This window comes from Archocentrus centrarchus, chromosome 17, assembly GCF_007364275.1.
Source record: "Archocentrus centrarchus isolate MPI-CPG fArcCen1 chromosome 17, fArcCen1, whole genome shotgun sequence".
Lineage (NCBI taxonomy): Eukaryota > Metazoa > Chordata > Actinopteri > Cichliformes > Cichlidae > Archocentrus > Archocentrus centrarchus.
This window is the reverse complement of record NC_044362.1, coordinates 27,494,422-27,520,776: the sequence shown is the minus strand read 5'-3', so window position 1 is coordinate 27,520,776 and position 26,355 is coordinate 27,494,422. Positions and strand designations below refer to the sequence as shown.

At 40.2% G+C, this 26,355-nt stretch overlaps 2 protein-coding genes across 3 annotated transcripts; both read right to left on the bottom strand.

The window, feature by feature from the left end:
• Nucleotides 1-355: 355 nt before the first annotated feature.
• LOC115796256 (uncharacterized) lies at nt 356-8,768 on the bottom strand. Its single transcript, XM_030752576.1, has 5 exons — nt 8,571-8,768; nt 4,896-5,192; nt 4,536-4,808; nt 3,829-3,915; nt 356-938 (listed from the first exon to the last, which is right to left on the bottom strand). Coding segments are annotated over exons 1-5 (717 nt in total). The 5' UTR covers nt 8,629-8,768; the 3' UTR covers nt 356-936.
• A 1,811-nt stretch (nt 8,769-10,579) lies between these two features.
• On the bottom strand, nt 10,580-23,058 carry LOC115796255 (ATP-sensitive inward rectifier potassium channel 10-like). 2 transcript variants are annotated; one of them, XM_030752574.1, is made up of 6 exons: nt 22,816-23,058; nt 15,824-16,169; nt 13,914-14,125; nt 13,556-13,687; nt 13,261-13,438; nt 10,580-11,554 (listed from the first exon to the last, which is right to left on the bottom strand). In XM_030752574.1, the coding sequence occupies exons 2-6, from the start codon at nt 16,167-16,169 to the stop codon at nt 11,157-11,159; spliced, it is 1,266 nt and encodes a 421-aa protein (XP_030608434.1). In that variant the 5' UTR covers nt 22,816-23,058; the 3' UTR covers nt 10,580-11,156. The 2 variants fall into 2 exon arrangements, with proteins under 2 accessions (XP_030608434.1, XP_030608435.1); XM_030752575.1 differs by lacking the exon at nt 22,816-23,058 and adding an exon at nt 20,738-20,854 and having other exon boundaries at nt 15,824-16,137.
• Between the last annotated feature and the right edge of the window lie 3,297 nt (nt 23,059-26,355).

The window sequence follows — 26,355 nt, the reverse complement described above, 5'->3', positions numbered from 1 at the left end:
GCCATCACTGCTTCACTGACTCGCACCCCAGGCTGAGAGGAGAAGGGGGCGGGGCAGCGCTGTGTGTGTGACGATCGAGTGAAGCAGTGACAGCGAGACAGAGAGAGAATCCCCTGCCTGCCCTTTTTCTTCTGTTACAACCTGTCAGACCATGGCAGAAAGCTACATGCAATACACAGCAAGCAGAGGGCGCCCATTATCCCACAAGTGGAGTAGTGCGGTAGGCGTTGCTGCGGCGATCGCAATGCGTTGGGGGGAGGGGGGCGGTCATGCCGCCCTAGATGAAATGCCGCCCTGGGCGGCTGCCCATGTCGCCCATATCAGAAACCGCCACTGTGTGGTGACATTGGTGTGTGTGTGTGTGTGTGTGTGTGTGTGTGTGTGTGTGTGTGTGTGTGTGTGTGTGTGTGTGTGTGTGTGTGTGTGTGTGAGATTTATCTTTATAACATTCTTCTTGATTCAGTTCTCTCACCAACACCTTAGCACCAATTAACTTAACTCTTAACAGAAACATGCAGCTACATTTGAGGTAGAACACAATATTAAGCAGCAGTCACCCTTGTGTCTAAAGTTAGCTACAACATCCATCCATCCATTTATCCATCCATCCATCCATCCATCATCCATCCACCACTGACATGGCAACACGAGCATTCACATTTTACAGACATATTTAGGAAACGGGAGGTGAAACCAAATGTAAGCATTTATGGTTCTGTTGATGTTCTTCAGCTCTGGGTGTTGGTTGTTGGGCCTGTGGATTGGAGCTTGGCGGCTCTGTTAACCTGAGCATACACTGTCTCTGGCTGGGGGGTGTTTTTGGTTTTAGTGGTTTCTGGTCCGGTATGAAACTCCACCAAGGCGTAAGTGGATGTTGGAGACTGACATGAGGCATCTCCTGAGACAGGCTGTCTTTGATTCTGGTCTGGTAGAATGTCCTGGAAATGAATCAAAAGTGCCTCGTTAGGAAAACATAATCATGATTATTTTATCTGGCATGTCTTATACAGCAATAACCCAGGAAGTCTGAATTCAAGTAAGCATCACAACTAGTGAAACGTAAATGTGGCAAAGAAAAGCATAAAGCAGGATCTGAGTCAGCAGACTTGATGGAGCAGTTGGTGTAGAAAAGAGATGGAGGCAGATTTTAGACAGTCCCATAAAAATAGTTTGTGAAATAGAGTTTTTGCTTGTGTATAGCTGTTTATAGCTGTAGACTGAAAATGAAATTCAGAGGTCTGGATTTTAGTTCAATTTGAAATAAAACTGATTTCATTCAGAAAAGTTAGTTCTCAGTTGTTAAGTAAGTTACAGTTAGACATTTTGTTCCTCAGTCTGACGGCAAATAGGGAGAGTTTTTCTTTTTCCTTTTTAAAAGAAAGTGTCTGCTTACCTGAGGAACCTCATATACTGTATTTTCTGGGTTCCCTCTTTTACCTGAAAGTCAGTCATAGAAAATATAGATTGACTTGCTTGAAATTTACATTTTACAGGGAACTGTATTTCTAAATATAATACTTTAAGTTCCAAATTAAAGTATTATATTTACATCTTCTACAAGGTCCTTTTGTACTACATATTTAAGAAATTTTCTTGAGCTGGAGCCAATCGGAGCTGATGTAGTGGATTTATATGGAATAACATTAGTTTCAGATTCTGTGTGTAAACTCCTGATAGTTACATAGAACTTGGATGCAATCCTGTTCTGTCAGTATACTGTAAACAGATCAGTCTGATACAGTCGAGTAGAAAATGCTTTAAAAAAAAAAAAAAACTCATCCCCCTTTGCTGCCAAAGTAATTTTCATATTTTCTTAACTTTCGTTCTTAGATAGAAATAAATTCAGTGAATTTTATGAAAAAACATGCATGTCATAGTTTTTAAAAAACTATGTAAACAGCTGCATCCTATTGTAATGATTACAGTGTAACCCCAATATTATTACATATAATACGCTCTTTATCAATTCAATAATGGCATTTATAATCTTTGAAGTATATTCATTATATACAGACATAATGTCTGAGTTATAGTTGAAAGATTTCATAGTTCACTGTGTATTAATATGTATATTACATTTATTAGATTTTTTTAAAAAGCAGTAGATGTTTATTTGGAACTAATGGATTCTAAAATTGGCCTGAAGAACGTCCATATCAGGTCCTTTTTTAAATTAAAAAAACATGACACCAAAGAAAGGAGGTGGGCACCTTTGATACTGAATCATTTTGGCAATTTTGGTAATTTGATGCAGTCTTATTTCCAAGGAACGAGTGGATTTTTTAAGAAACAAGGCAGGTCTCACACCAAGAGTTGGGGAACAGGCAAAGAAATAAAAGGTGGCTTAAATTTTGTCTGAAATCACTTCTTCTTACATTCTCATGAGTTTTATTTTACTGCAGAGGTCACTCTTGTTAATCAGCTATGAGCTGTAAAATATCTGAACAAGGAAGAGACAACCCTGCTGGACATCAGAAGATTGTCCTTCTCTAATAACTGAACCAGTTTATTAAAATGATAAGTCAGTTCAAGCTGTAAATGATCCATTTTCCTTAAAAAGATTGATGACCCTTTACAGAACTGCTTCGAGTCAGCATGGTGTCATTACGGTGCCGTGGGCTTCAATTTAGAGGCTTCTCTAACTGTCACAGTGGGTACCAGGTGAAGATACTGCAGGGGGGCTGAAATTCAGTTTGGGTTTTTTTTTGTTTGTTTGTTTTAACCTTTATTCTACCAGGTAAAACGTTTAAGAACCAGTTCTCATTTGCAAACATGAAATTACTCACAAGTATGTATAGTTACATATTTACATGAATGTATTTAATTATGTAAAAGTGAATTAAAACAGGTAATAGGAGGTGTTTAGTTTGTGATATTACTCATTACTCTGACCTAAATTTGCTGTTCTTGTATTGAAGTTTGTGTCCCAGTGGCAAGTGGGTCTCACATTGGTATTAGTACTTTACATAGGACTGGGTAGTATTAGTAATTTAGAACTAAAAGCCTGCATTTTCTTTTCTTTTCTTTTCTTGTCTTTTTTTTCTTTTTTGTCTGTTGTTTTGTTTATTTATTTAGGTCAAAACTTGATGGTCCAGAGTTCTTCTATTTTGGGTCTATTTTGACTTTCGTCTTAATGATTTTCTCTTCCTTATTTAGTTCAAATATTTTATAGAGAAGTCTACAGCAGAAGAGTACAAATGTTGCTTTGTCACATTTGTATCTTGTATATTTTAGTTATGGATGATTATTACTTATTATTACTTGTCCATGTCTCCCACTAAAAAGACTTTTCAATCTCAAGGACCTGTCTGGTTAGATAAAGGTTGAATATTTGATATAAATCTGTACATTTTCTTGTTAAAGAGCCGCTAAATAGCTAAAACTACTTTGGCAGCTTCTCGTGTGACATCATGCACACATTGCTCAAAAGTTGTCCACCATATTTAAAGTGGCAGACCACTGGTTGCTATGGAAATGTGTATTCTCCAACTGGTTGGCAGTGGTTCCTGAAGGTTGCACAGAAGGTCTGAACCAAAAGGCTCCTAAAGTTTGCTTTGGTTGCTAACAGACTGATGTGGCTGCTGATAGGTTTTCATGTTTGCCTGCAGATACTTATAACTACTCGCTGAAAAAACAACAACAAACAAAACTCTTGCAAAACAGATGTATACTGCTGTACCAAAACATAATATCAGCCAGACTTTAATCTTCTCATTGCCTAATCATATGTGTATGTGTAAGAAGTGTATCTTTGAATACAAAATTGGATTTCTGTGTACTTAAAATAGAAGCTATTCACTGAAAAAAGAAAAAAACACTGAGACTTACATTTTCTGACAGAGAAAAGCAGAGTCACAACAGTCAAGATGATGAAAACACCAGCGGAAGCCCCAGCTATGATGGCTTTATTGGGAACTGTAAAGAAATTAAAATATTGTATCAGATATAGTCTGACCACCTTCAACACACTGACTTTAACTTTGCAATTACTTCTATAAGGACAGGAAAGCTCCACATGCAACTTTGAATTAAATCTCTAAAGATTTTGAACCAAAATTTTTCCAACTGTTATTATATTATTCAGAACATTTGATACAATTCAGTGACTGATTTGCAACAGCAGAAAATCTTTTTTCTGATCACTACAGTATTAAATATCACATATATGTTTGCGACAGTTTGCTCACACAGGTGCACACACACAGGTGCTTGCTTCTGCAGAGTAAGGTTGGACAGTGATAGTAAACGCATTAGAACAGCAAGTAAAAATCTGTACAAGTCCTTTAAAGAGCCAGTGTGTACTTTAATTGGAGAAAAGGTAATGGTGTCATTGGACAGTAATAAAGCAAACCCATGTTTGATGGTGTCAAAGGACACCAACCATTTCACCTGGAATAGATGAATGTCAAGAGGTAAAATCTTTCAAATATATATACTTTTAGAGCTCTTCATTCACTGAAGGTCTGCTGCATGAAATCTTTAAAATGTTATTATTTCAGTTTTTCATTCTATATTATTATGGCTTTTAATCTTACCTGGCTTTGGCTCACACTGCAGTTTGGTCACCTTGCTCTGTTTCCAGCTCACTTCGTTGCTATGGTTACAAACGATGGTGTCTTGCCGCAGGTAAACAATCAGAGAGGAAAAGTTTTTTCTGGTGTTCAGACTCTTTTCTTCCACCTGAGAGCAGTTTTGGGCATCACATCTAAACGTTCTGCTGATCTTTAAGTCCACTGTGCTGCAGGTCACAGTGATGTTACAGGAGTCTGAGCTGTTGGTCACTGTCAGATTAACTGGAGACACTGGATCTGAGGAATAACAACAGGTGTGAATGGATTTAAAACAGGTCTGTGTCGTGTCAGTATTTTAAAATGAACACAAAAAGAGAAACCTACCTTGGACTGTGACCTTGTATTCAGCTACCCTTTCCTCTTGTCCCCCAACCATGACTGCAGCATAATCTCCACTGTCACTGTGTTGTACATTCTTTAATAACAGAGAGTAATTTTGTCGAAACTCAACCCTTTCTTTATAGCTGTTAATCAATAATGTCTTTCTTTCAGGAGTGATTTTAACAATATTGTTTTTGGTATTAAATCTCCAGAATAAATCTCTTGTTTCGTCAAGTACAACAGGTTTCTTTATATCCAGGTGTAAGTCCTTTCCCTGCAACACAAACACATCTTGGAGTCCTAAAAGAACAGAAAAAAAAAGAATCATGAACATACAGCTGCAGTCCTCTTATTAAACCTTTTTTTTTAACTGTTTAATTATTGTTGAGTCACAGCCAACTGCTGACTGTCTGTGGTGGCCAGCAAACGATGTGGGCTTCACACTGCAGATAAACTTTTGTGGAAAACCTGCTCTTATTTGGATAGTCCACCTCTCATAGCCAGAGATATAACTGAAAATTGAATATGTTAAAAAGCCTCCTCCTGATATACCAACCAAAATGCTGTTCCCACTATGTCTGATTAGGTGAATATGGAGGATTATTGTTTATTGTTCACTTGCCCCTTATTCAGAGCTTCAATTCTCTGACTTTTTCTCTGATTTAGTTGTCAGTAAGATAAAATAATTATAGTGGCTGCTTTTAACATTTATGCTGCAAGTGCTATAACCAATCACATGCCAGCAAAACGGTTAATTCTCAAAACTTTTTCTCCACAGAGGTCAATAATCTTGTTAATGGTACTGGAGCCTCACTGCATACAACACAGGATACTGTGGATCCTCTAAAAGTGAAAACAACAAACCACAGAGGTTTGACTCCTTTGCAAACAAGCATCTGAAAACAAAGTGGCTTTCTGTTAGACATGGTAAAGTAGCTTGTAAAATAGTTTATTTAAAAAAACAATCTGTAAAGCCAGGATTACAATAACTATTCATCATGTAATCATTAATATCAGACTGAAACAGAAACAACCCCATGTTTCTTTTCAGCACTGTCACAGCTCCGTTGAGCCTTGTTTTACATTAGAGCTTTATGGACTTCTTATGATTTCTTTAGAAGAAAAAAGTTAACCACAGCCTTTCCATAGCTGTGCACCAGATTTATACACTTCTGGTATAATTTTAGACTGTTTCTCTCTTATTGATCTTTCCGAGCTAAATTCAGTAGTTTCTGTCTGTTGGTCTGCTGTCTTACCATTAATTATTGCTTCAATTTTAATGATGATCAATTTGTCTCTGTCAACAGGTTACATACCAGGCTTTTCAGGTGGCTGCAACTAAACTTAAAAAGCCTATTCTGGATCCAGCTGTCTTAATTAATCATAGATGAATTTCTCTCGTTTTTGTTAAAAAATAAACAGTTGTTTATTTTTCTCCTCCTCAGCCTCCCCGGTAAGGTCTATGCCAGGGTGCTGGAAAGGAGGGTGCGTCCGTTAGTCGAACCTCGGATTCAGGAGGAACAATGCGGTTTTCGTCCTGGTCGTGGAACGCTGGACCAGCTCTTTATCCTCTCAAGGATATTCAAGTGTGCGTGGGAGTTTGCCCAACCAGTCTACATGTGCTTTGTGGACTTGGAGAAGGAATTTGACCGTGTTCCTCGGGGTGTCCTTTGGGAGGTTCTGCGGGAGTATGGGGTGTCTGGCCCATTGTTGCGGGCCATTCAGTCCTTGTACAACCGCAGTGAGAGCTTGGTCCGTATAGCCGGTAATAAGTCGGATTTGTTTCCTGTGGGTGTTGGACTCCGTCAGGGCTGCCCTTTGTCACCGATTCTGTTCATAATTTGTATGGACAGAATTTCTAGGCGTAGCCAGGTGGTGGAAGGCTTCTTCCTTGGTGGCCTCAGAGTCTCATCTCTGCTTTTTGCAGATGATGCGGTTCTGTTGGCTTCATCACGGGGGGGCCTCCAGCTCGCAGTGGAACGGTTCGCAGCCGAGTGTGAAGCGGCTGGCATGAGAATCAGCACCTCTAAGTCTGAGGCCATGGTCCTCAGCCGGAAAAGGGTGGAGTGCCATCTCCGGCTCAGGAACGAGTTCTTGCCTCAAGTGGAGGAGTTCAAGTATCTCGGGGTCTTGTTCACGAGTGATGGGAGAAGGGAACGGGAGATCGACAGGCGGATCGGGGCTGCTTCTGCAGTGATGCGGACGCTGCACCGGTCCGTCGTGGTGAAGAGGGAGCTTAGCGTAAAAGCGAGGCTCTCGATTTACCGGTCGATCTACGTTCCTACCCTCACCTATGGTCACGAGCTTTGGGTAGTTACCGAAAGAATAAGATCGCGAATACAAGCGGCAGAAATGAGTTTCCTTCGAAGGGTGGCTTGCCGCTCCCTTAGAGATAGGGTGAGGAGTGCGGCCATCCAGGAGGGGCTCAGAGTAGAGCCGCTGCTCCTCCACATCGAAAGGAGCCAGTTGAGGTGGCTCGGGCATCTGATTAGGATGCCTCCTGGCCGCCTCTTGGGTGAGGTATTCCAGGCATGTCCCACCGGGAAGAGGCCCCGTGGTAGACCCAGGACACGCTGGAGAGATTATGTATCTCGGCTGGCCTGGGAACGCCTTGGGGTCCCTCCGGATGAGCTGGAGGAGGTGGCTGGGGAGAGGGAAGCCTGGGCTTCTCTGCTTAGGCTTCTGCCCCCGCGACCCGGCCCCGGATAAGCGGAAGAAAATGGATGGATGGAATCAACAGTTGTTGTAATAAATCTATATTTTCACTTGTAGAGGTTCAACCTCAGAACAGCATTTATTTATTTGATATCTGATAAACACTGCATATATTTTCATTACCATGCAGATGATGCCCATTTATTTTTTTTATTCAAGATGAACTAGTTAAACTACAGGTTGCATTTGGACAAAACTGAGGTTTATGTATTTGGTCTTAAAAATCTCAGAAACAGATACTTGGGAAGGTTTTAACTTGGCCTCCAATAATACTGGAATTTTGGAGTTATGACTGACCAGGATAAGTTCTTCATCATACATACTACTGTCTAGGCTGGACTATTATAATTCTTTATCAGGTTATTCTTATAGTTCCCTGAAATGCTGTTACAGTTGGTTCAAAACAACACAGTAAGACTAGGAGAGATTGTATTTCTTCCTTATTAATCACTAATTCCATGTTAAATCCACAATTGAATTTAAAATCCCTTTTCTCACATTTGAAATCTTAACTACCTTGATATTAAATGCCTTAAGTACAATATTATCTCAATCAGCCTCTGCTGGAGGACTCTTAGTGTTAAAGAGTTCTTTGCTGATGCCTATTATTATTATTATTATTCATATTATTATTCATATTTTATCAAACAGTACAAAGGAAAAGTTACAGAAACGCACAGAAAATAAGAAGCTATTTTTGAATCTGGTTTCCTCACATGGTTTTAGCTTTGCAGTGGGAAAAAAACATTTGTCATTTACTGTAGATGAATATAATCTATACATAGAAAATATCACCAGCTGAAAAGTATTTTCACACACAGAAACACCTGTACATACACATATATACAGATAATCATATGAAACAGAAAAGATGATTTCAAGTTCTCTTTTGTCTTTTGCTAAAAGATTTTAAAAAGAAACAACAAAACAGTAACTGTAGAAAAAGAAAGAGTACGTTCTTACCTTGAGCTTCAATTACATAGAGAAGGGAAATAGCAAACAGGACTGCACCAGTACCCATGACTGTTTCAACTGATCGAAGAAGGAAGTACGTAGCAAACCACCACTTTGGTCTCTAAAGCGTCATTTCTCTATTTTTTCGTTGGTTTTTTCTACTGAAAATGTTTCACTGAGAAAAGGATGATTAAGGGGGGTTTTCATTCATCAGTTTGCAATATGATGAGCATTGAAAAGGTAATTTTTAAATTTATTAAACAATTTAAAAGGATGCAGGGTGTGGCTTATTGCTACAGAATCTCTTTTGTCTCAGTATCAGAAATAGTATGAGAGAGAGAGGTCATCCATCCAGATCCCACCCCTTTATGACTGGGCCAGAGTCAGATTGGTGAACCTCTAATTCTGAGAAACAACCTTTTGAAAATGTTTTTTTTATACCAAATCAATTAATTCCAAAATGTTTCTCCAGCTGTTTCCTGTTTGGCACGACTAACATTTCCAACTGGTTTTTTCATCTCTGTCCCAAATTTGCAAATCATTGCATCATGTTTATATTTACATTTTACACAATGTCCCAACTTTTTTGGAATTGGAGGGTTATATTATTAGTATTAGAATGTTGAAGAGTCAAGATGGAATTACAGATATAGTTTTAGTAAAGGATCATTTCAGCTGTGGCTTGGCAAAATTAAACTGCAGAGATCAGTAATTAATATCCACTCTTACCAATAAATGTTAGAGCAGTTGTCACATCCCCCTGCTACTGTGACTTAGCTTCTGTCAACACTACACGCTGCATTAATTACTGACCTGAGCTGACCATGGATCAGTTTGGTTCAAACTTGGCTCTTACACGTTAAACATTATTTACACATTATTTAAAGTTCATCCTTATTTTATTTTATTGCATTGTATTTTATTTAGATAACAGAAATTATACATATTAATATCATTGCATTTAAGTCAAATGCAACTGCTGCAAAGCCCATAAGACTTCCAGCCACAATTCATTTGCAGACCCTGTGTCTGGTTAGACTTTTAAAACACAGCCTGCCAATACAAGCACACAAAAAACCCCACACAGACACACAATTTAATCTGAATGATCTAATTTAAGCTCCTTATCTGCATTTTAAACATTATAAAATCTTCAGTGTTTAATGAAAAAAATATTACAAAAACTTGCATTTTCCATCATATTTACATCTCTTTTCATTTCTAACCATTACTATGCCACATTCTCACCTCTCAGCACTCACTTCTGCTGTATTCTGTGTTATTGTATTATATGTATGCCGTATTGTAATATTGTATGTTGTGAATTTCCCTCTGGGATCAATAAAGTTATTCTTATTATTCATCTTAGTGTTCCACTTTGTACATGTGTATGATTTCTACAATAAAAAAATAAGAGGTTTCAAAGTGTCGGCTGTTAATTTGACAGTGTTAGTGACTCATGTCATGTCCAAGAACAGTTGGCTACAACTTTTCATATTTGTGCATATATGGACACATTAATATTATTAAAGCTACTGAGACATAGAAAAAGCTCTTACAATTTGATTTGTTAAAAAACGACTGAGCTGTTTTCAAGACTATCTTAAACTTTAAATTCAGTGATTCTCAGTGTTTGAGTGATTTTAGTATCAAAGTTTAAGACACAGTCAATTAAATTCTCCAAGATGCAAATTTACATCACTTACAGTACCAGTCAAAAGTCTGGACACACCCGTATGTGTGTTCAAACTCTGCACATAAAGTGCTCTGAGCATAAGACTGAGCATAGCAGCAACAAGAGTCATACATGACAGACAACATGAAACACACATATCATTACCCATATACAGACAACATTAAACACAAAATCTATCTGCTTTGTCTACTTTTCAGTTGGAGTGCTGCTTTTTAATGAACCGCGCATCATCTTATGCACAAGTTCTGGTTTTTAACAGGAAATGTAAAAATATCTCCTCTTAGGAGGAAGTTGGGGGGGGGGGGGGGGGGGGGTGCAAGCTGTAAAAAGCAAAAACAGGGTGGGTGTTTCCATCTCACTTTGTCATAGCCAGCCCCCTCCTTATACTCCTCTACACTTGAAATATTGGAAAATTTGACACCACTGCCTCGCACCGTTATGTGATTTGGTGGTTAGAACTCTTTGAAGCATCCAAACAAGCCCACTGAGGTTTCCACCCTCTTTACTGGATTTTTATATAATTTGTATCATAGTTTTTTTTTTGTGTTTGTTTTCATGTGTGAATAAATAGTCTGATCTTTTATTTTTTAGTTACAGACTGCATACAATGTATGTGAGGTGAATGGGCTTGCACCACATGAGAAATGAATAGCTGCAGTCATGACATTATGCCTTCATATGAATACAGTCAAGTGAGTGTAGCCACATATATAAGCCCAGCAAACATGTTGATAACAACCTTGAACCATACAGTAGTATTCTGTTTCCATTATATTCTTCTTAAATTGATGTAACTTCAAAACAGACCAAAAAATTAATCTTCCAGTCTGTTTTGATTTGATGTTTCACTGATTCAGAATCTCCTCTTTTAAAAAATATCCTCTTGTTAACCAAACTCTTCACACGTTGCTGATGCGAACACTCAGAGGAGTGTCCCTGACCCGACCGCGGTCCTCTCCTCGCTGCTCCCTGTAGCTCTGCTCCAGGCGGATCTTCTCCGGATCAGCCGCTTCAGGTACAGTCCCACCGCCATTGCTCTGGTACCCGTGCTGGGGGCTGGATGGCTTAAAGATGGGGGTGGCCTTGGTCTTGGCCACTTTGTCAAAGAAGGCAAAGTCCGCTACGTATTTCCCTGATGGAGACAGAGAAACAACGGGGGGAAACTCATAGCCCCAGAGGATCTCGTCTGGCAGGTAGGAGGTGCGAACCTGGCAGGTGGCAGAGGTTGGCTCCACTGTGGCGCTCATGATCACCAGCAGCTCAAAGTCAGCCAGTTCTGGGTCTGTCCAGCCACCACCTGAAGGTACATAAGATGGGAAGAAATGCAGCAAAATTTAAAGACAAAGGAGAGCCTTAGTATAAAATGGATGAAAGGTAGTGCTAGTAATCCTAGCAGTACTCTTAATTAATGTTATTGTAAGCAGTTTGTTTTTCACACAAATTAATATTGGTGTTAAAAACAAGTGTCCATACAGATAAAGAAGTAACAGAGGAACACTGTCACTTCACTGTGTTTTGCAGCAAAAACCACTGGTGTTGCATGTCCTTAAGAATAGATCACATCAAAGGAGTGGCTGTGTTACTGTCATCTGAACCAGAGGTCATTATCGGAGGTTTTACAGCCTCACCCATGGCCTCCATACAACACAGATGTAAAGCAGTTAAACCAGAGAGCCATACTGATCCATTTCTTGTTTCATTTTCTGAAATGAATGCAGAAAACTGACAGTTTCACTGAAACAAAACAATGACAACACAAAACTGTCTCACCTGACAGCACTGTTGAAATTGCCCTTATTGTAATTCTCAGGCTGCTGATCTCTTTTTTTAAATAGGTGGTTTATTTAAAGTGAACATTACCAGAATGCACTTCTTTCCCCTAAAACAACCAGGAGGTGCTATTTAAAAGGGTATCGAGGAATGTCTTTAATGTTGTTCATGATCTAAAATGAGTTTGATACCCCACATTCATTTCGGAAATAAGGTGTGATCGCAAAGCAGAAGTCCTCTCAGCTCACAGTGTTGACCAACATGTAAAACAACATCGAGCATCTTCTGACTTCACAACCAAAAAGAGGAAATTTGTTTCTGCAGAGCTTCAGTATTTGGAAATGTTGTCATGACATTTCTCAGAAACTGAAGGCTATTTTTTACAGCTCATTATTAAGCTTTGAAATAGTTTGAAATACTACACAGAACAGCCTCTGATGCCATTTCTGTGTTCAGGCTGTGAAAACTGGTCTACAACAAGCTGTTTTGTTCTAACTATACTAACTATGCAAAGATTCTAGTATGTCTCATCTTTAGAAGTATCCATCCATCCATTTTCTTCCGCTTATCCGGAGCCGGGTCGCAGGGGCAGGAGCCTAAGCAGAGAAGCCCAGGCTTCCCTCTCCCCAGCCACCTCCTCTAGCTCATCCGGGGGGACCCCAAGACGTTCCCAGGCCAGCCGAGAGATATAATCCCTCCAGCGTGTCCTGGGTCTACCGCGGGGCCTCCTCCCGGTGGGACATGCCCGGAACATCTCCCCCAAGAGGCGGCCAGGAGGCATCCTAATCAGATGCCCGAGCCACCTCAATTGGCTCCTTTCGATGTGGAGGAGCAGCGGCTCTACTCTGAGCCCCTCCCGGATAGCTGCACTCCTCACCCTATCTCTAAGGGAGAGACCAGCCACCCTTCGAAGGAAACTCATTTCTGCCGCTTGTATTCGCGATCTTATTCTTTCGGTCACTACCCAAAGCTCGTGACCATAGGTGAGGGTAGGAACGTAGATCGACCAGTAAATCGAGAGCTTCGCTTTTACACTAAGCTCCCTCTTCACCACGACAGACCGGTGCAGCGTCCGCATCACTGCAGAGGCAGCCCGATCCGTCTGTCGATCTCCCGCTCCCTTCTCCCATCACTCGTGAACAAGACCCCGAGATACTTGAACTCCTCCACTTGGGGCAAGAACTCGTTCCTGAGAAGATACTCCACCCTTTTCCGGCTGATCACCAAACTTACCCTTAGCTGCCCAGGCTCTCAAGGGACTGCTGTCATCGATGACATGGTAGAAGGTAAGGGGCAGGATGAGGAAGGGGCTGTCACTGGAAGTGTCCACTTGAAAGGGAACATTTCTCTGATCCAGACGAACCGTCTCCCCTTCCTTGGTCAGAGACGTCTGGAGCAGTTTTCCAGTCACCTGATTGGAGTATTGTGTACATGTTGCTTTAGCAATACTGGCTCACATGAATCTACAAATTGTGACTTATGAACCTATTTTTTAGTGTATACAGTGGAATTTGTACCAGCTACTTGCCTGACATCCAATCAGGAGACTCTTGCGCATGTTGGCCACCCGGATCATGAGGCAGGGTCGGCCCTCGTGGGTTGATACCACAGCGTGTTGGCTAAACTTCACTGTCTCACCACGCTTCTTTGGCCGTGCAACCTGATCAGGAAGAGCTCCGTCAAACTTTTGATTATCTTTGTGAATTTTCATGTAATAATGATGCACTTAAAAATAGAATGCATTAATGCATACAGCAATGAACTGCATACCATTATGCTTACTTCTGCTTTTATTTGAAAATCCTTTCAAAACACAAATTAAGGCCTGCATGGCTTTCTTTTCTCTTTTCATCGTATCTTACATGGATGTTTTATGTATTGGCTACCTTGGCCAGAAAGGTACCAGTGATGAAGATTTCCATGAGCATGGTGATGACCAGTTGGACTATGAGGAGGATTATGGCTGCTGGGCATTCCTCAGTGATGCAGCGAAAACCATAACCAATGGTTGTCTGGGACTCCAGAGAGAAGAGGAAAGCCCCGGTAAGGGTCTGCATCTGCATCACACAGGGCGTGTGGTTTGATGGAGGGTCAAACTCTGAAGGAATGTGGTTAAAAACACATTAAAGATCTTTTAACAAACTCTTTCTTATTTGCTTTTTAGCTCTAAACACTTTATTATGAAACAGCAAGTCAGAATATTTAAAGTCTGCCTCAAAAAAATGGCCTGTTGTTATTTCCTGTTATACAGGATGAACGTAGTGTAGCGATTCTCTTAGTTAGAGAGCGTGTTGATGTTGTGGGATTTCGGACTGTTCGGGAGGTTCGTGAAGGCAGCATGGAGAGAGAGAAAAGACCGAGAGCTTGCCTGTGTGTGTGTGTTGCTGTTCCGTTGTTGTAGTTGTGGTTGGCGTGGCTGTGGCCTACAGCAGCCGTTTTTCTGCTAATAAAGACGACCTTTGTTGTGAACATCGCCGACTGTGGAAGTGTGTTTACAACGTTACAGTAGCTTCACACTTGGTTGCACAAACACGCGTAGAGGGGGAAGGAACTGGTGATAAACTAAAGATATGATATTGTTGCCAAACTGTTGCTAATGCTTTACTTTATTGGCATTAGATTGTTCTCAAGATTAAGTTCAGGAAATAAAATAAACACCAGCCTCTCCACCTCATGCTCACTGTGAGTGCATCTTGATTATATAGTTCTGCAAAGACAGTTAGTCGGGGCCCTGACTGAAGCTACAAAGCAGTTCACTTTTATACAGCTTTTAAGACAGCTGATGAAATTCAAATTAACACAAGAAACAAAGAATATAGTGAGAGTTATTTGAATACCCCTGGCAGCTTTAAGGCAGATCTTATTGTTTCCTCATTTCCTTGTAGGACTGATGTACACCAACACACCATCTAGTTACTGATATATTCACACTTTAATATGGCTTATTTCACACATTTCTATAGTATCTTTGTTTTGGTGTGAAGAAAGCAATGAGATCTGTTTCACACTTCTTGCACCGTTTACTTTCAAATACCTTAGACTGACAGTAAACACGGCTGACTGAGGTTTTGCAAGAAATCAGGATGTGCGACAATGAATTCAGACGTGAACCGTGGCAAACTATGTTTAACACTCACATGTCAGGTAATGCAATGACTGTGTGCATTCATTTTGAGTTAGTTTGAACTACACACATACACGCGCGCATGCACACAGTGTTTATGCTCTTTACAGTAGTCGCTGCTTAAACTGCCCATGCAAGGCACACTGACAATTAATATTTGCACTGGCCTCCATCTTTCAGTATTTCTATAGCACATAAATCATGTTAGATTTCAATGTCAGCACTGACAGTTTTTTTTTTTTAGTCATTTCCTCTAGTTGACACATAATAGCCCACAAAGCTGCACAGGGGAAATTAGGTACTTTTTGAGGTGATGCTTTGAAGTCAAAACTGGAAACTTTCTGAATGATTCAGTTAATATGTAGATAGCCGAGGGACATTGTTACAGATATGATTGTGAATAAGTCTGTTGCTGTCAGTTTTCATTGAAATTTTTAAATGAAAGAAAGTGAGAGCAACACATGAGCCCTAAAATATAGGAAGGTAAATTGAACTCTCCACATGTCAAAATCAAGGCCAGGGGGGCATGTCAGGCCACTATATCTGTCCTGATATAGATATGATTCTCATTTCCCAGTGTGACCCTTGATGAAATTGAATTTATACTTCAAATTCACCTATGACCTGGCTTTTGTTGTTTTGGTTTGATTTTAAGTCTCCCTGCTTTCTCACCCAGAAGGTCTCCATGGACCAGTGCCACCAGGTACCACAGCACCCCAAACAGGAACCAGGTCCCTGCAAATGTAGCAGTGAACAGGAAGAACTTGTAGCGCCACTGCATGTCCAGAAATGTGGTCCAGAGGTCACGCATGTAGAGAGCACCCCGCCCGCTAACATGCTCGATGCGCACGTTGCTTCGCCCATCCTTGGACAGGACACGTCTCCTCTTCCTCAGAGAACCACCACCACTGGATATGCCACCCCCTAGTAAGGGTTTTAAAACATCTGTCTGCGTCTGTGAATGGCAAACTTTTTGTGGAGAGGAGCTACGAGAGGAAGGGGGTGTGGCAGATGTCATCTGGCAAATAACAAAAAAAAAGAAAGAAAAAGAAGAAGATGACATTAATATTTGTTATACACTCTAATTCCAGGGCACTATACATGTTATGCTATTTTACAAGATGCTCCCTGTCCCTCTGCATTAAGCAGTGAAGCACCTTTGCCCACTGAGAGATGAGAGTCCCCTTTTGGAGACCTGCAAAGTCCTTTTTAGGGGTTGGAGTGGTGACGGTGCAAGTTTGTCAGCCAGGTGACATCTGCATTTTGTGTCTTCTATTTTTTCCCACTTCCTTTTTACCTTGTTTTCACTTCCTGGTTAAGTGTGGAGACTAAAATCTAATTGGTTAGGTTTAAGAAAAGTTCACAGTTTGGGCTAAAGTATGCCTCTTCACAACAGTAAGCCTGCTAGTTGAAAACTAACCCCACAGATACTAAAAGACACCACAAGCTGCAGCTTTTCACTCTTGTTAACAGGCATTTTTGAGGTCCCTAATTTTGGAGATCACTACTAAATTTGCTACAAACAAAACATTTTCAATATATTCCTAAGATATGTAAGTAACTTCAGTTTCACACTGAACCAGACCCTCATGATCTGATAACAGTGACTTCCTGTACGTTAACTTTACAAACTTCCCACAATGACTAACTGCACGTGCTGGGACCTTCCCTGTAGCTGCCTGCTCTCACATGAAGGGGAAATTAATCTCAAACAAGCCTAATGTGTGCCTAACTATATTTAAAATGTGTGTCCAAAGAAATTTCCATCTGACACTTTAATAACAGAATAACATGAAAGGTCATGTAGAGCCACACATGTTAAGTGAAACTATTGTTGGAAATCTTTCAGCTGAAGTTTGGTGAAACTGATCTGGGAGTTCCCTTTGACTGGATGACCACCTAGAATGATGGTGCTTTCTGTGAATGTGAACTCTACTCTCGTAATTGAAGCCTGAATCACTCTCTAACAAAAACTTACTGAACTTTACAGTAGTTAATGGAATTTACTGGGTATATTTTGTTAATACTGGGATGCCACATATTCAGTGTATAGTCCTGACAGGAGAGGAATAAATAAAAACACATATTTGCATGTATTGTGTATATGGTTTCCAATATTATGGCCAAAAGGAAATGTTTCCGAAACCTGGATATTTTAGCAGTAATGATTGGTGCCATCCTGCCAGCAGTTTGGAGCCAGATGATCAAAATCTTTCAGTCAAGTTTAACCACAGCTGATTAATAACCAAAACAATGCCGTCTTTAACAATTAAGGTCTCACCATGCTTGAAATCATAATCTGCATATAAAAGATGGGCACAGCAACATCACCCACTCATTTTGGAAATCATTTTGAAGCCTCCATTTGAGAGATTTTCTCATCTCCTGAATGAGTAACACTGGATGCTCATACCATAGTGATTTGTCAAGAAGCCACACCCTGAATCATACCCTGCTTCAAAAAAATTGAACCTTACATGGGACCATAATTTGCAAAACACAAATCATGTTGAAATAAATAAGGTTTGAAGCTTGTCATTGAGAGCTCTTGTGTGAAAATTAAAAAAATAAATAAAGGAAACCTTAAAGGAGACATTCAAACCAAACTTGTTTATCTCTCTGCACCCTGCTCATTATTTCCGTAAATGGGTGCTCTTGCTGTTTGGAAGTTTACTAAAATATTCGAGTCTAGGATTCCCTGTCGCAGCTTAAAAGAAGAAGGGACCTATGTAGTCATTGTGGGGGGGAAATGGGGTTGATTTGTTCTTCTTTGACTAAAACCTGTAACAGGAAGAACAGATGTTTCCTCAAATATTTCGTCATTTTCAGGAGTTTTGTGTTCATGTGTTGCGTCACGTGAAAATGAAGACCTCTGTTTGTGTAAACCACCGTTTCTTTAGAATAGTCTACACATGTTTTTCAGTTACAGTACATTATTTGGTGTTTTTTCAGGGCAGCTGGGGAGCAGAGTGAGTCATGAAAAACAGTTTCAAATAGTAAATGTCAACACCTCAGAACAATTAGACGTGAGAGTTTCACTGTTTATAGATAGATAGCATGCTTCAGACCAGAATAACACTATAGTAGCCGCATGTTCTCAAATACATCACTAAAATGTCACATAGCTTTCTAGCAGACATTTTTGGTACCCTGATGCTGACTCTAAATAAACGCCTTCAGTAACTTCATCAGTTTTCCTTCAGCACAAATTCAAATTCATTCAGTACTTTAAAATAAGAGCGTCCCCATAGCTGTCAGCTATACTATGTGTTTTATTTCTGATTAGTAATTGTTATTATGATGAACACCATTTTTTTATTTATTTTTATCCACTTGATCGTGAATGCTAAAGATTCAGCAAAAACTTAGCGTGACAGAAAGTACAGTCCTATCTGTTAGTGTGGTTAGGTTCTTATTAAAACTCATCTACAGCGATATATATACTTAGTAAGACATAAACAGGAACAGAAACAGCTGCTAATCAGTGTTTGCGCCATATTCGGACGTGCTAACCCTTATCTTTTGCTAAAGCATTTTCGAGCAGACCACATTTCACATGTTTTTACTGATCATTTGAGTTCTTTCTGCAATAGAAAACTTAATTTAACTTATTTTCATCCCTGAGAAGATGAAATGAAATGCAAATGTTCTCATGCTCTAATTTTTTAATTTTAGTGCTTCACATGTTAGGACGTTTGCATGAGTGTGTGGTCTTTTGAGAGCATTTAGATAAACTCCATGTCAGCTGGCTACGGCATCTCCTGCATAATTTGACGTGCTCACTTACGTTCAACAAGTGATGGAGGTCAGAGAGGATAGCCCACAAAGGAGGAAGATAAGGAAGAGGAAAGAGAAAAGAAAGAAGAGGGGAATTAGGATGGAAATGCACTGCATTAAAGGAACAAACAATGACTCATTTGTGAGCAGCAGGAGAGAAGAGACTTGAAAGAGTCAATTAAGGTCAAAATCTTTGTTGGAAACTCAGACTTTTATCAAGATAACGTTTATTTAAAAAGCTTACTGTTGATTCTGACCAGGGAGGCCTTTAGTGGACAAAGAGTGAAATTCTGACTGGAAACCAGAGACAGAAATAGACAGTAAGAGATGGATAGGTAAGGAGCCAGTTTGGCTCTCTGTGTGCTTCGGCCTTGTCCGGACTGAGACTCGACTCCTGTCTCTTACACTCTGGATCCTCAGAAGGTCACTCTGTGTGAATTTCTCACACACATTAAAGCAGCCTCATGTAAAGGATGTAAATGCTCTCTGGCCCTCTTGGCCCTTTCAATCCAAAAGTAAGTGGACACCCATTAATATGATTATTTGTGATTTTGGGGGATCTTTATCCAGTTTGCTGACTTTTCGTTACATTTTTTTAGCATGGCTTCAGGGATTTGATCTCACTTAGTGACATAGTATCAGTGATGGAATCAGTACTCAGAACCAACTTTATTACAAGCAGCCCTGCAATGTAATCAAAATCTTATTGCAATCAAATTGTGTGATTTCAGCATAAAATAGTCTGTGTGACTGATACACGACGGGGAATTTGTGGCTGACGAGCAGTTTATCAGTGCAGCTGATCAAATTGGAGTTAGTTTCCACTGCGTCACATTGTTTTTTAGTATAGCTGTGTGATTCTCAGAGTCTAGCTTCCTCAGAAAATTACCACATGGGTTATCTGTGCAAGCATCAGTTGGGCAACCTTCAGCGGGCTTGCCAATAAAGGCTGGTGTAACCACTGTCACGACACACAGACAAGAAAACAACATTTTTTTTTAAAGGATGCACTCTGTTCATACCCCTTAAATGAGTCATTGCTAAAACTGCCAAGCAGCATGTGAAAGCAAAACTTAAAAATGTTCTCAGGTGAGCTTTAAGAGTCTCTCAGTGTTTAAAAGTCTAATATGACCATTTACTTGGATTCTCAACCGGATGATTGCCCCCCCCCACCCCCGGAGTTTTTTGAGGAAGTTCTCATGAAAACAAATTTAGAAGCACTCTTTTTTTTCTTGTCTGCAATTTCAAAGATACATAAAGCATTAAGTGCTAGTGAATTGCATTTAAGTGCAGTGAAAGGATTTGATTACTTTACACCTGCAGTCAGCATCCATGCAAAAGGAGTTGAGTGGGGCTGAGGTCGGGGATTTGGATAGATTTTTTTAAGCACTTTTACACACATTTTCTTTACTTGTTTTTGAACAGGATTAAAAAAAACATTATTCATCATTTTCAGATCTGGGCCTAAGAGACGTAACAGAAACAGGTGTGTCCATATACTTTTGGTCATATAGTGTAAATCCAGATAGCTCCTTTGCTGATCACAGATTACATAACTGTTCAGCTTTAATTACATCACACTTTTGTGAGGTATTCAAAGGCTTCACGCTTACAATGGCACAATTGAAACTTCACTCTTTCAACTCTGTATCACCCTCTTACCCAGGCTTCGCTTGTCAGTTGCACACACACACACGAATACACTCACATGTTCCAGGGGGGGGAAAAAAAGACAAATTCCATTTCAGGCATGTATCAGATAACTAATAGAGTAAATGGGAGTAAATGAGAGGGAAATTATTAACGAACCTCTCCAACAGGATGTATTCCATCTCCATGGCAGCACTTTACTGTACTGACCCGCAGCCTCAGTGAGCTGAATCCAAAAACTGAATCAAAACTTTTGTGAGACAAAAAGGCTGGTGGATGTGTTCCTGATCTCCCTCTTTCTCTTTTCCTCTTTTTTCCCTACTTTCCTCTTTCTCCCTCCTTCCTTCCTTCCATCTCTCTCTCCCTCTGTGTACACAGGAATGCTTTGTTGAGAGCTGAGATAAAAGAAACAAAAGATGCCATTGAGAAAAATGACTGTGTCCATCCGTGTGTGTGTGTGTGTGTGTGTGTGTGTGTGTGTGTGTGTGTGTGTGTGTGAGAGAGAGAGTATGTGAGAGACAGCAGGACTGAAATTACATGTGTCTTATGTGACTGTAGGTGCATAGTTGTGTGTGTATGTAAATAAGAGTGTGCAGCAGCTATGCATGTGTACCAGTCATGTTGTCTTCACGTTGTGAGGAGTCTGCGGTCCACTGATGAAAGAAAAGCAAGTCCGCACAAAATAAACAGAATCATTAGATTTTGCCTGAATTTAGCTAATAGGTGGGTTAGTTTAAAGTTTGTAATTTTCTGAGTTAGGGAAAATGAAAGTGAGAGCAAGTCACGGGAACGTCCTCGAAACGATGCAAAAAGTGTGTGTGTGAAAAAGAAAGAGAGGGAGCAATGAGTAAAGAGAAAACAAGAGAACACAGAGAAGAAAGGAAAGAGAGAAAGATCTGTGACAAAAGGCCCACATTAGTATTCTGGAGTGAGGAGCAATTCCCCTCCCTCCCCTACACACACACACACACACACACACATGCACATACACACACACACACGCGCACACACACACACATGCACGCACACACCCTCTTAATTAATTTTGTTCTGTGTCTTTCCTTCTGTTACTTCAAACAATTTCACCTCAGCAAAATTAAGCAGAACTGTCACTCTGCTTGTATCATAATGGGCTGCTTCTTATACAGAGCTTTATGCAACATGCTTCACTCACACAACTTTTTTCTATACCTAGGTGCTTTTCTATGCAACATTCATTTCAGAGAGCAACTTGAGGTTCAGGCACGCGGACTAGAGCAGCCAGAAATCGAACCACCAGCCTTCCGATTGGCAGATGACCCGCTCTACCGCCTGAGCTACAATCACCCCTATGTGTGTGTGTGTGTGTGCGTGTGTGTGTGTAGTGGGTGTATGAAATGTAGTGAATAAGCTTACCCAAGAGTTGAACAGTTTTAAGGCAGCATCAATCCATTTTTAAGTAAACTGAAATAATACATTGAACTAAAGGTGCACAATAATAAACCTTGTCCCTGATTTATGCCGCAAACTGGATTTAACCTGATTTATTTTTATATCAGCAGCTTTTGAAGCATTAAGTTTGTGTTATACAGCATGTCTCACAGTGATGGGAGAAACAAGCTGATGTTGCGTGAATGCTGACTAAATACTTTTAGTTTTTCTGACATCCATCAATCCAGTTTAGTGATGCTGTTGTTTCGTGCTGCATGTGGAAGTGCATCTCCTGAAACCAGACAGGCTATTAAGAGAAGCACTTCAGAGACCTGTGAAACTATGACACAGTCAAAAAACAGGAAATGCCCCCTTCTTCACTTGTTTTTGTTAATTGAATATTCAGGATAGTTTTTATGCTACTGTTGTGGATTTTTGTGGTTTGCAGCCTGTGGTGTGTGTGTGTGTGTGTGTGTGTGTGTGTGTGTGTGTGTGTGTGTGTGTGTGTGTGTGTGTGTGTGTGTGTGTGTGTGTGTGTGTGTGTGTGTGTGTGCAGGGCAATGAAAGCTGTGTGCACTTACAGTTAATTTCTCATTCATGTGCAGTGAAAAGTCAGCTTTTAAGATTCAATAATACATGCCGTAAAAAAATAACTAAATAACAAGCTGAACTATATCATCAGTACCATAATCTCTATATCCTGGGAATGTTCTTATTTACAAATAAGAAAAATATTAATTTCTCACTTTAAGAATGTAATGATCCCTGTACTCTGATTTATTTCTTTGCTATTTACACTCCAGTTTGTTTAGAATTAATTTGCTTACCTTTATAGTGCAGACTGCAGTCTAATTGACCCGCACAGAGAGGAGTTAGGAGCCTGGAGCCTCAGCCTTTCGTCCACATGGCTGCTTTGTTGTCATGCTCACAGGACACAATTGGGAATGTAACTCTGCCGGAGTAACTTCAACAGCCTGCGTCCCACGACACTGATACACCGCTGAGGAGAATTATGGAGACACTCATTGGTTCATCGGGCTCTTGTTTCTGACCCAAAGCCCGGTCTCACTGGCTACAAATTCTTCCCAAAGTGACACGACTTGGCTTTATAAAAGGCCCCTCTCTCACTTTTCCCTGTTTCCCTCTGGGTCTCTCGCTCCCTCATTCGTGGATCCCTGTTGTGCCCTGAAAGTCTGTGTAATTGGTGTAATAATTGATTGCCACTCCCCACGGTTTCATTTTAGTATTAAAACAACACAAAGGGCCATAAATACATCATAAATGCAGCACACCAGATTCACGCAGAGAGAGCTAAATGCACATGTTTGGAGCCTCACATGCACATTCTCCACAAACGCACACAGGCACATGCGCACGCGCCAACAAATGGCCCTAACAAACCACCCCCTGCAGAAAACCCACACACACAAATGCACACACAAACACTCTTTTGGGGGAAACCACAGAGCTCCCTATTCATTTCTTCTGTGCCCGGCGTTTGCTGTGTCCAAGAGCGTCTGTACGGAGCATCCTGTTAAGCTCAACCACATAAAGAGAAACGTCCGTGAGGTGAATACAACCCCATAGTCTGCCTCAGGAGAGGGTGACAAAGCATTATTTAATAGAAAGGGAGAGCTGAGGAGGACCACTGGTCAAATGTGCAGAAGAGTCCACTTTGTATAAAGTTCAGGATAGGCTTTTGTTGTTGTTGTTGTTGTTGTTGCATGGAAAGTATCTATTAACTTTATTTTAATTTCTTCTTGTTGTTGACATTAAGATATATGAGATCTCTTAGTGAAAGAAGCAATACTAGAGCCTTCCTCCTCCAAATCACCTCAGCAGAATAACTATCTGAATACACGTTAACCTGAGGAACTACACAGAGGCCTGCCATAGCAGTTCTGCTGCATCTTCACTTCATGTCCTTATTTTCTCTTTTAGAGCTGCAGTAGAGAACACAGAAAAAAAAAAAAGGCTGCATAGACTGCCGTGCATAGTGCAGTCTGTGTTACCCCCCAAAAAAAGAAACAAGACACAGACAAGTCAGTGTCACGGAAAGAAACTAAGCGCAGTGAAACCATGTAAAAGTTCTGTGTATTCAGACAGAAATGGAAAAAAAATATGTGATGGTGTCTGTGTGAGCCTGTGGGTTTTGAAAGAGAAGCAGAAAAAGATAAGAATAACCCACACTGTCAGACTTTTTCCTCCTCCTTTTTCTGATGAACTACATGTTCCAGAGAATCGGCTTGTTCAGTCGGGGTTTATTCATGCACTTCTATAATGTTGGAGGAGGAAGAATTATCAAACTCAAAGCTCCAGAGGCTGGAATATTATGAACTTTTAATCTGTAGAAGGAGTTAGACCAAAAAAACTACAATACCTGTGATGTAGCCTATTTGTATTTTTCATTCACAGCTTCTGCAGCATGTGACACCCTGAGAACCACTTTTTTCACTCTTTTAGTTTATTAAATATCTCAGTAGTAGACAGAAGACTATAAAAGTGAGTTCAGGCAGAGTCCACGTGCCAAAGTTTCCTTGGAGAGACTTGAAGTTGCAAGGTTCTTGTACGGCAACATCAGTGCAGGAATGTGTGTGAAGAGGGGACAAAATTGTCAAGTGTGTGTGTTTATAAAGATAAACACACACACTACATGGGTGCAGTCTATTAACCACTGAAACTGATGCTTGTGTGATAAGCCAAGCTAACTTTAAGGGCTGATTTTGTGATCGCGGTGCAGAAAATGCAAAGTTGTGTGTCAGAGGCCTTAAGGTTGAAAATCCAGTCATCACAACACGGCACCAATCATGCATTGCATCAAATGTGAAGCTGACCGTCAGTACTACTTTTACCCTAACAGCGCCCCGAAATAGCGTCACTCAGCCCACTCAGACAATTTCCACCACAGTTCCTGTAAATTACAGATGTACTTCTGACTTGAGGGGGAAGCTGAACCTAACTGATTAATAAAGGGAAACAATTAAAATGATGTGTTCCTTTTTATTGTAAAATATTAAAACCTTTATTACAGCACTAACTGCACATAGATGAGCATATTTGCATTCAGCGTAGGCTGTGACAGACTCAGCTGTTTACCGCTTCTTCTGTTCATGTGCATGATGGGAAAGAAAGAAAAGCAGGGCTCTGTGTGTGTGTGTGTGTGTGTGTGTGTGTGTGTGTGTGTGTGTGTGTGTGTGTGTGTGTGTGTGTGTGTGTGTGTGTGTGTGTGTGTGTGTGTGTGTGTGTGTGTGTGTGTGTGTGTGGCGGGGTCAGTCGGTGCTCTTGGCTCATGTTAGTGGTGGTGTTGGTGGACTTACCTCCGTTTTATTCATCTTTAGAAAATCTTTCTCACACTCTCTCTGCAGCCTTTTATCTGATGCTTTCGCTCTCCTGCACATTTAGTTGTTGTTTAGCTGCTTTTTCACTTCCTTCCTGTGTTTTCACCTCAGCTTGGTGAACCAGTTGAGGTGAAAACACAGACATCAGGTTACAGAGAGTTAAAAAAAAAAAAAGAAAAACTGCTGCCAATATTCATTGCAGACTTACAAAGTCAGGATTTATGCAAAAATTTGACTTTGATTCATTTATTCATTCTGTCTATGCAGCATCCATCAGCATGTAATAATTCAGCCATTTGTCAGCCACTAAAGCTGCTACAATAATTGCTTGTTTCAGTAATTCTAAGTTTTGTGAAACTTTTGTGAACTTCAGATAAGCCCAAGATGGATGGATGGATGTTTGTAAAACAACATAAGATCACCATCCACCCATCCATTTTCTTCCACTTATCCAGGTCTCAGATCACATTATTTTGATTTAAAAATACAGTAATAGTAGTGCAAGGCTGATTGTGAGGCTGGTTCTTCAGTAATGATAGACTTTTGTTGCAAATTCAGGTTTTGCCAGCAGGGGGACACATATAACAATATTTCCTGCTAGTATGCCTGTGTTCGGATATGTGCTGTACAGATAGTTTCAGTTTGGGGGAATGTTCTCTCTTTTAGAGTCAAAAAGCAAGTCATCATACTATAAGTCATTAAACTTTAAGATGAACTCTTGGTTCAAAATGAAGCTGTGGTTTTGGGTTGGGGTAGAGCTCCAGGAAATGTGTTTGTGCGGTAACTGGTATTACTCATATTTAGATGATCTAAATTTCTTCACACATGCACATTATGGTGATGTGTGAACAAGTTTTCATATTATAAAGTTAAAGTGAAGACATGTTTAAAGGCTACGGTAATTTTGGGTAATGACCTCAGACATTCAGGCCACCAGTTGATAAAAGTTAATCCAACTAATTTTTGTTTTCTTCTGTCTTAATTTTCTAGTATGATGTTTGGATTTTCTCTGCCTGAGACAAGCATATC

What these genes read in the sequence shown, in the direction of transcription:
- LOC115796256 (XM_030752576.1), bottom strand. Translation starts at nt 8,628, where the DNA reads ATGGGTACTGGTGCAGTCCTGTTTGCTATTTCCCTTCTCTATGTAATT. An exon ending in CTATGTAATTGAAGCTCAAG is followed by an intron (nt 5,193 to 8,570) that starts GTAAGAACGTAC and finishes CTGTTCTTTTAG; the next exon opens with GACTCCAAGATGTGTTTGTG. An exon ending in GCAGTGTGAGCCAAAGCCAG is followed by an intron (nt 3,916 to 4,535) that starts GTAAGATTAAAA and finishes ATTTCTTTACAG; the next exon opens with TTCCCAATAAAGCCATCATA.
- LOC115796255 (XM_030752574.1), bottom strand. Translation starts at nt 16,169, where the DNA reads ATGACATCTGCCACACCCCCTTCCTCTCGTAGCTCCTCTCCACAAAAA. An exon ending in GTCTCCTGATTGGATGTCAG is followed by an intron (nt 13,439 to 13,555) that starts GCAAGTAGCTGG and finishes TACTCCAATCAG; the next exon opens with GTGACTGGAAAACTGCTCCA. An exon ending in GAGAGCCTGGGCAGCTAAGG is followed by an intron (nt 11,555 to 13,260) that starts GTAAGTTTGGTG and finishes ATGTACCTTCAG; the next exon opens with GTGGTGGCTGGACAGACCCA.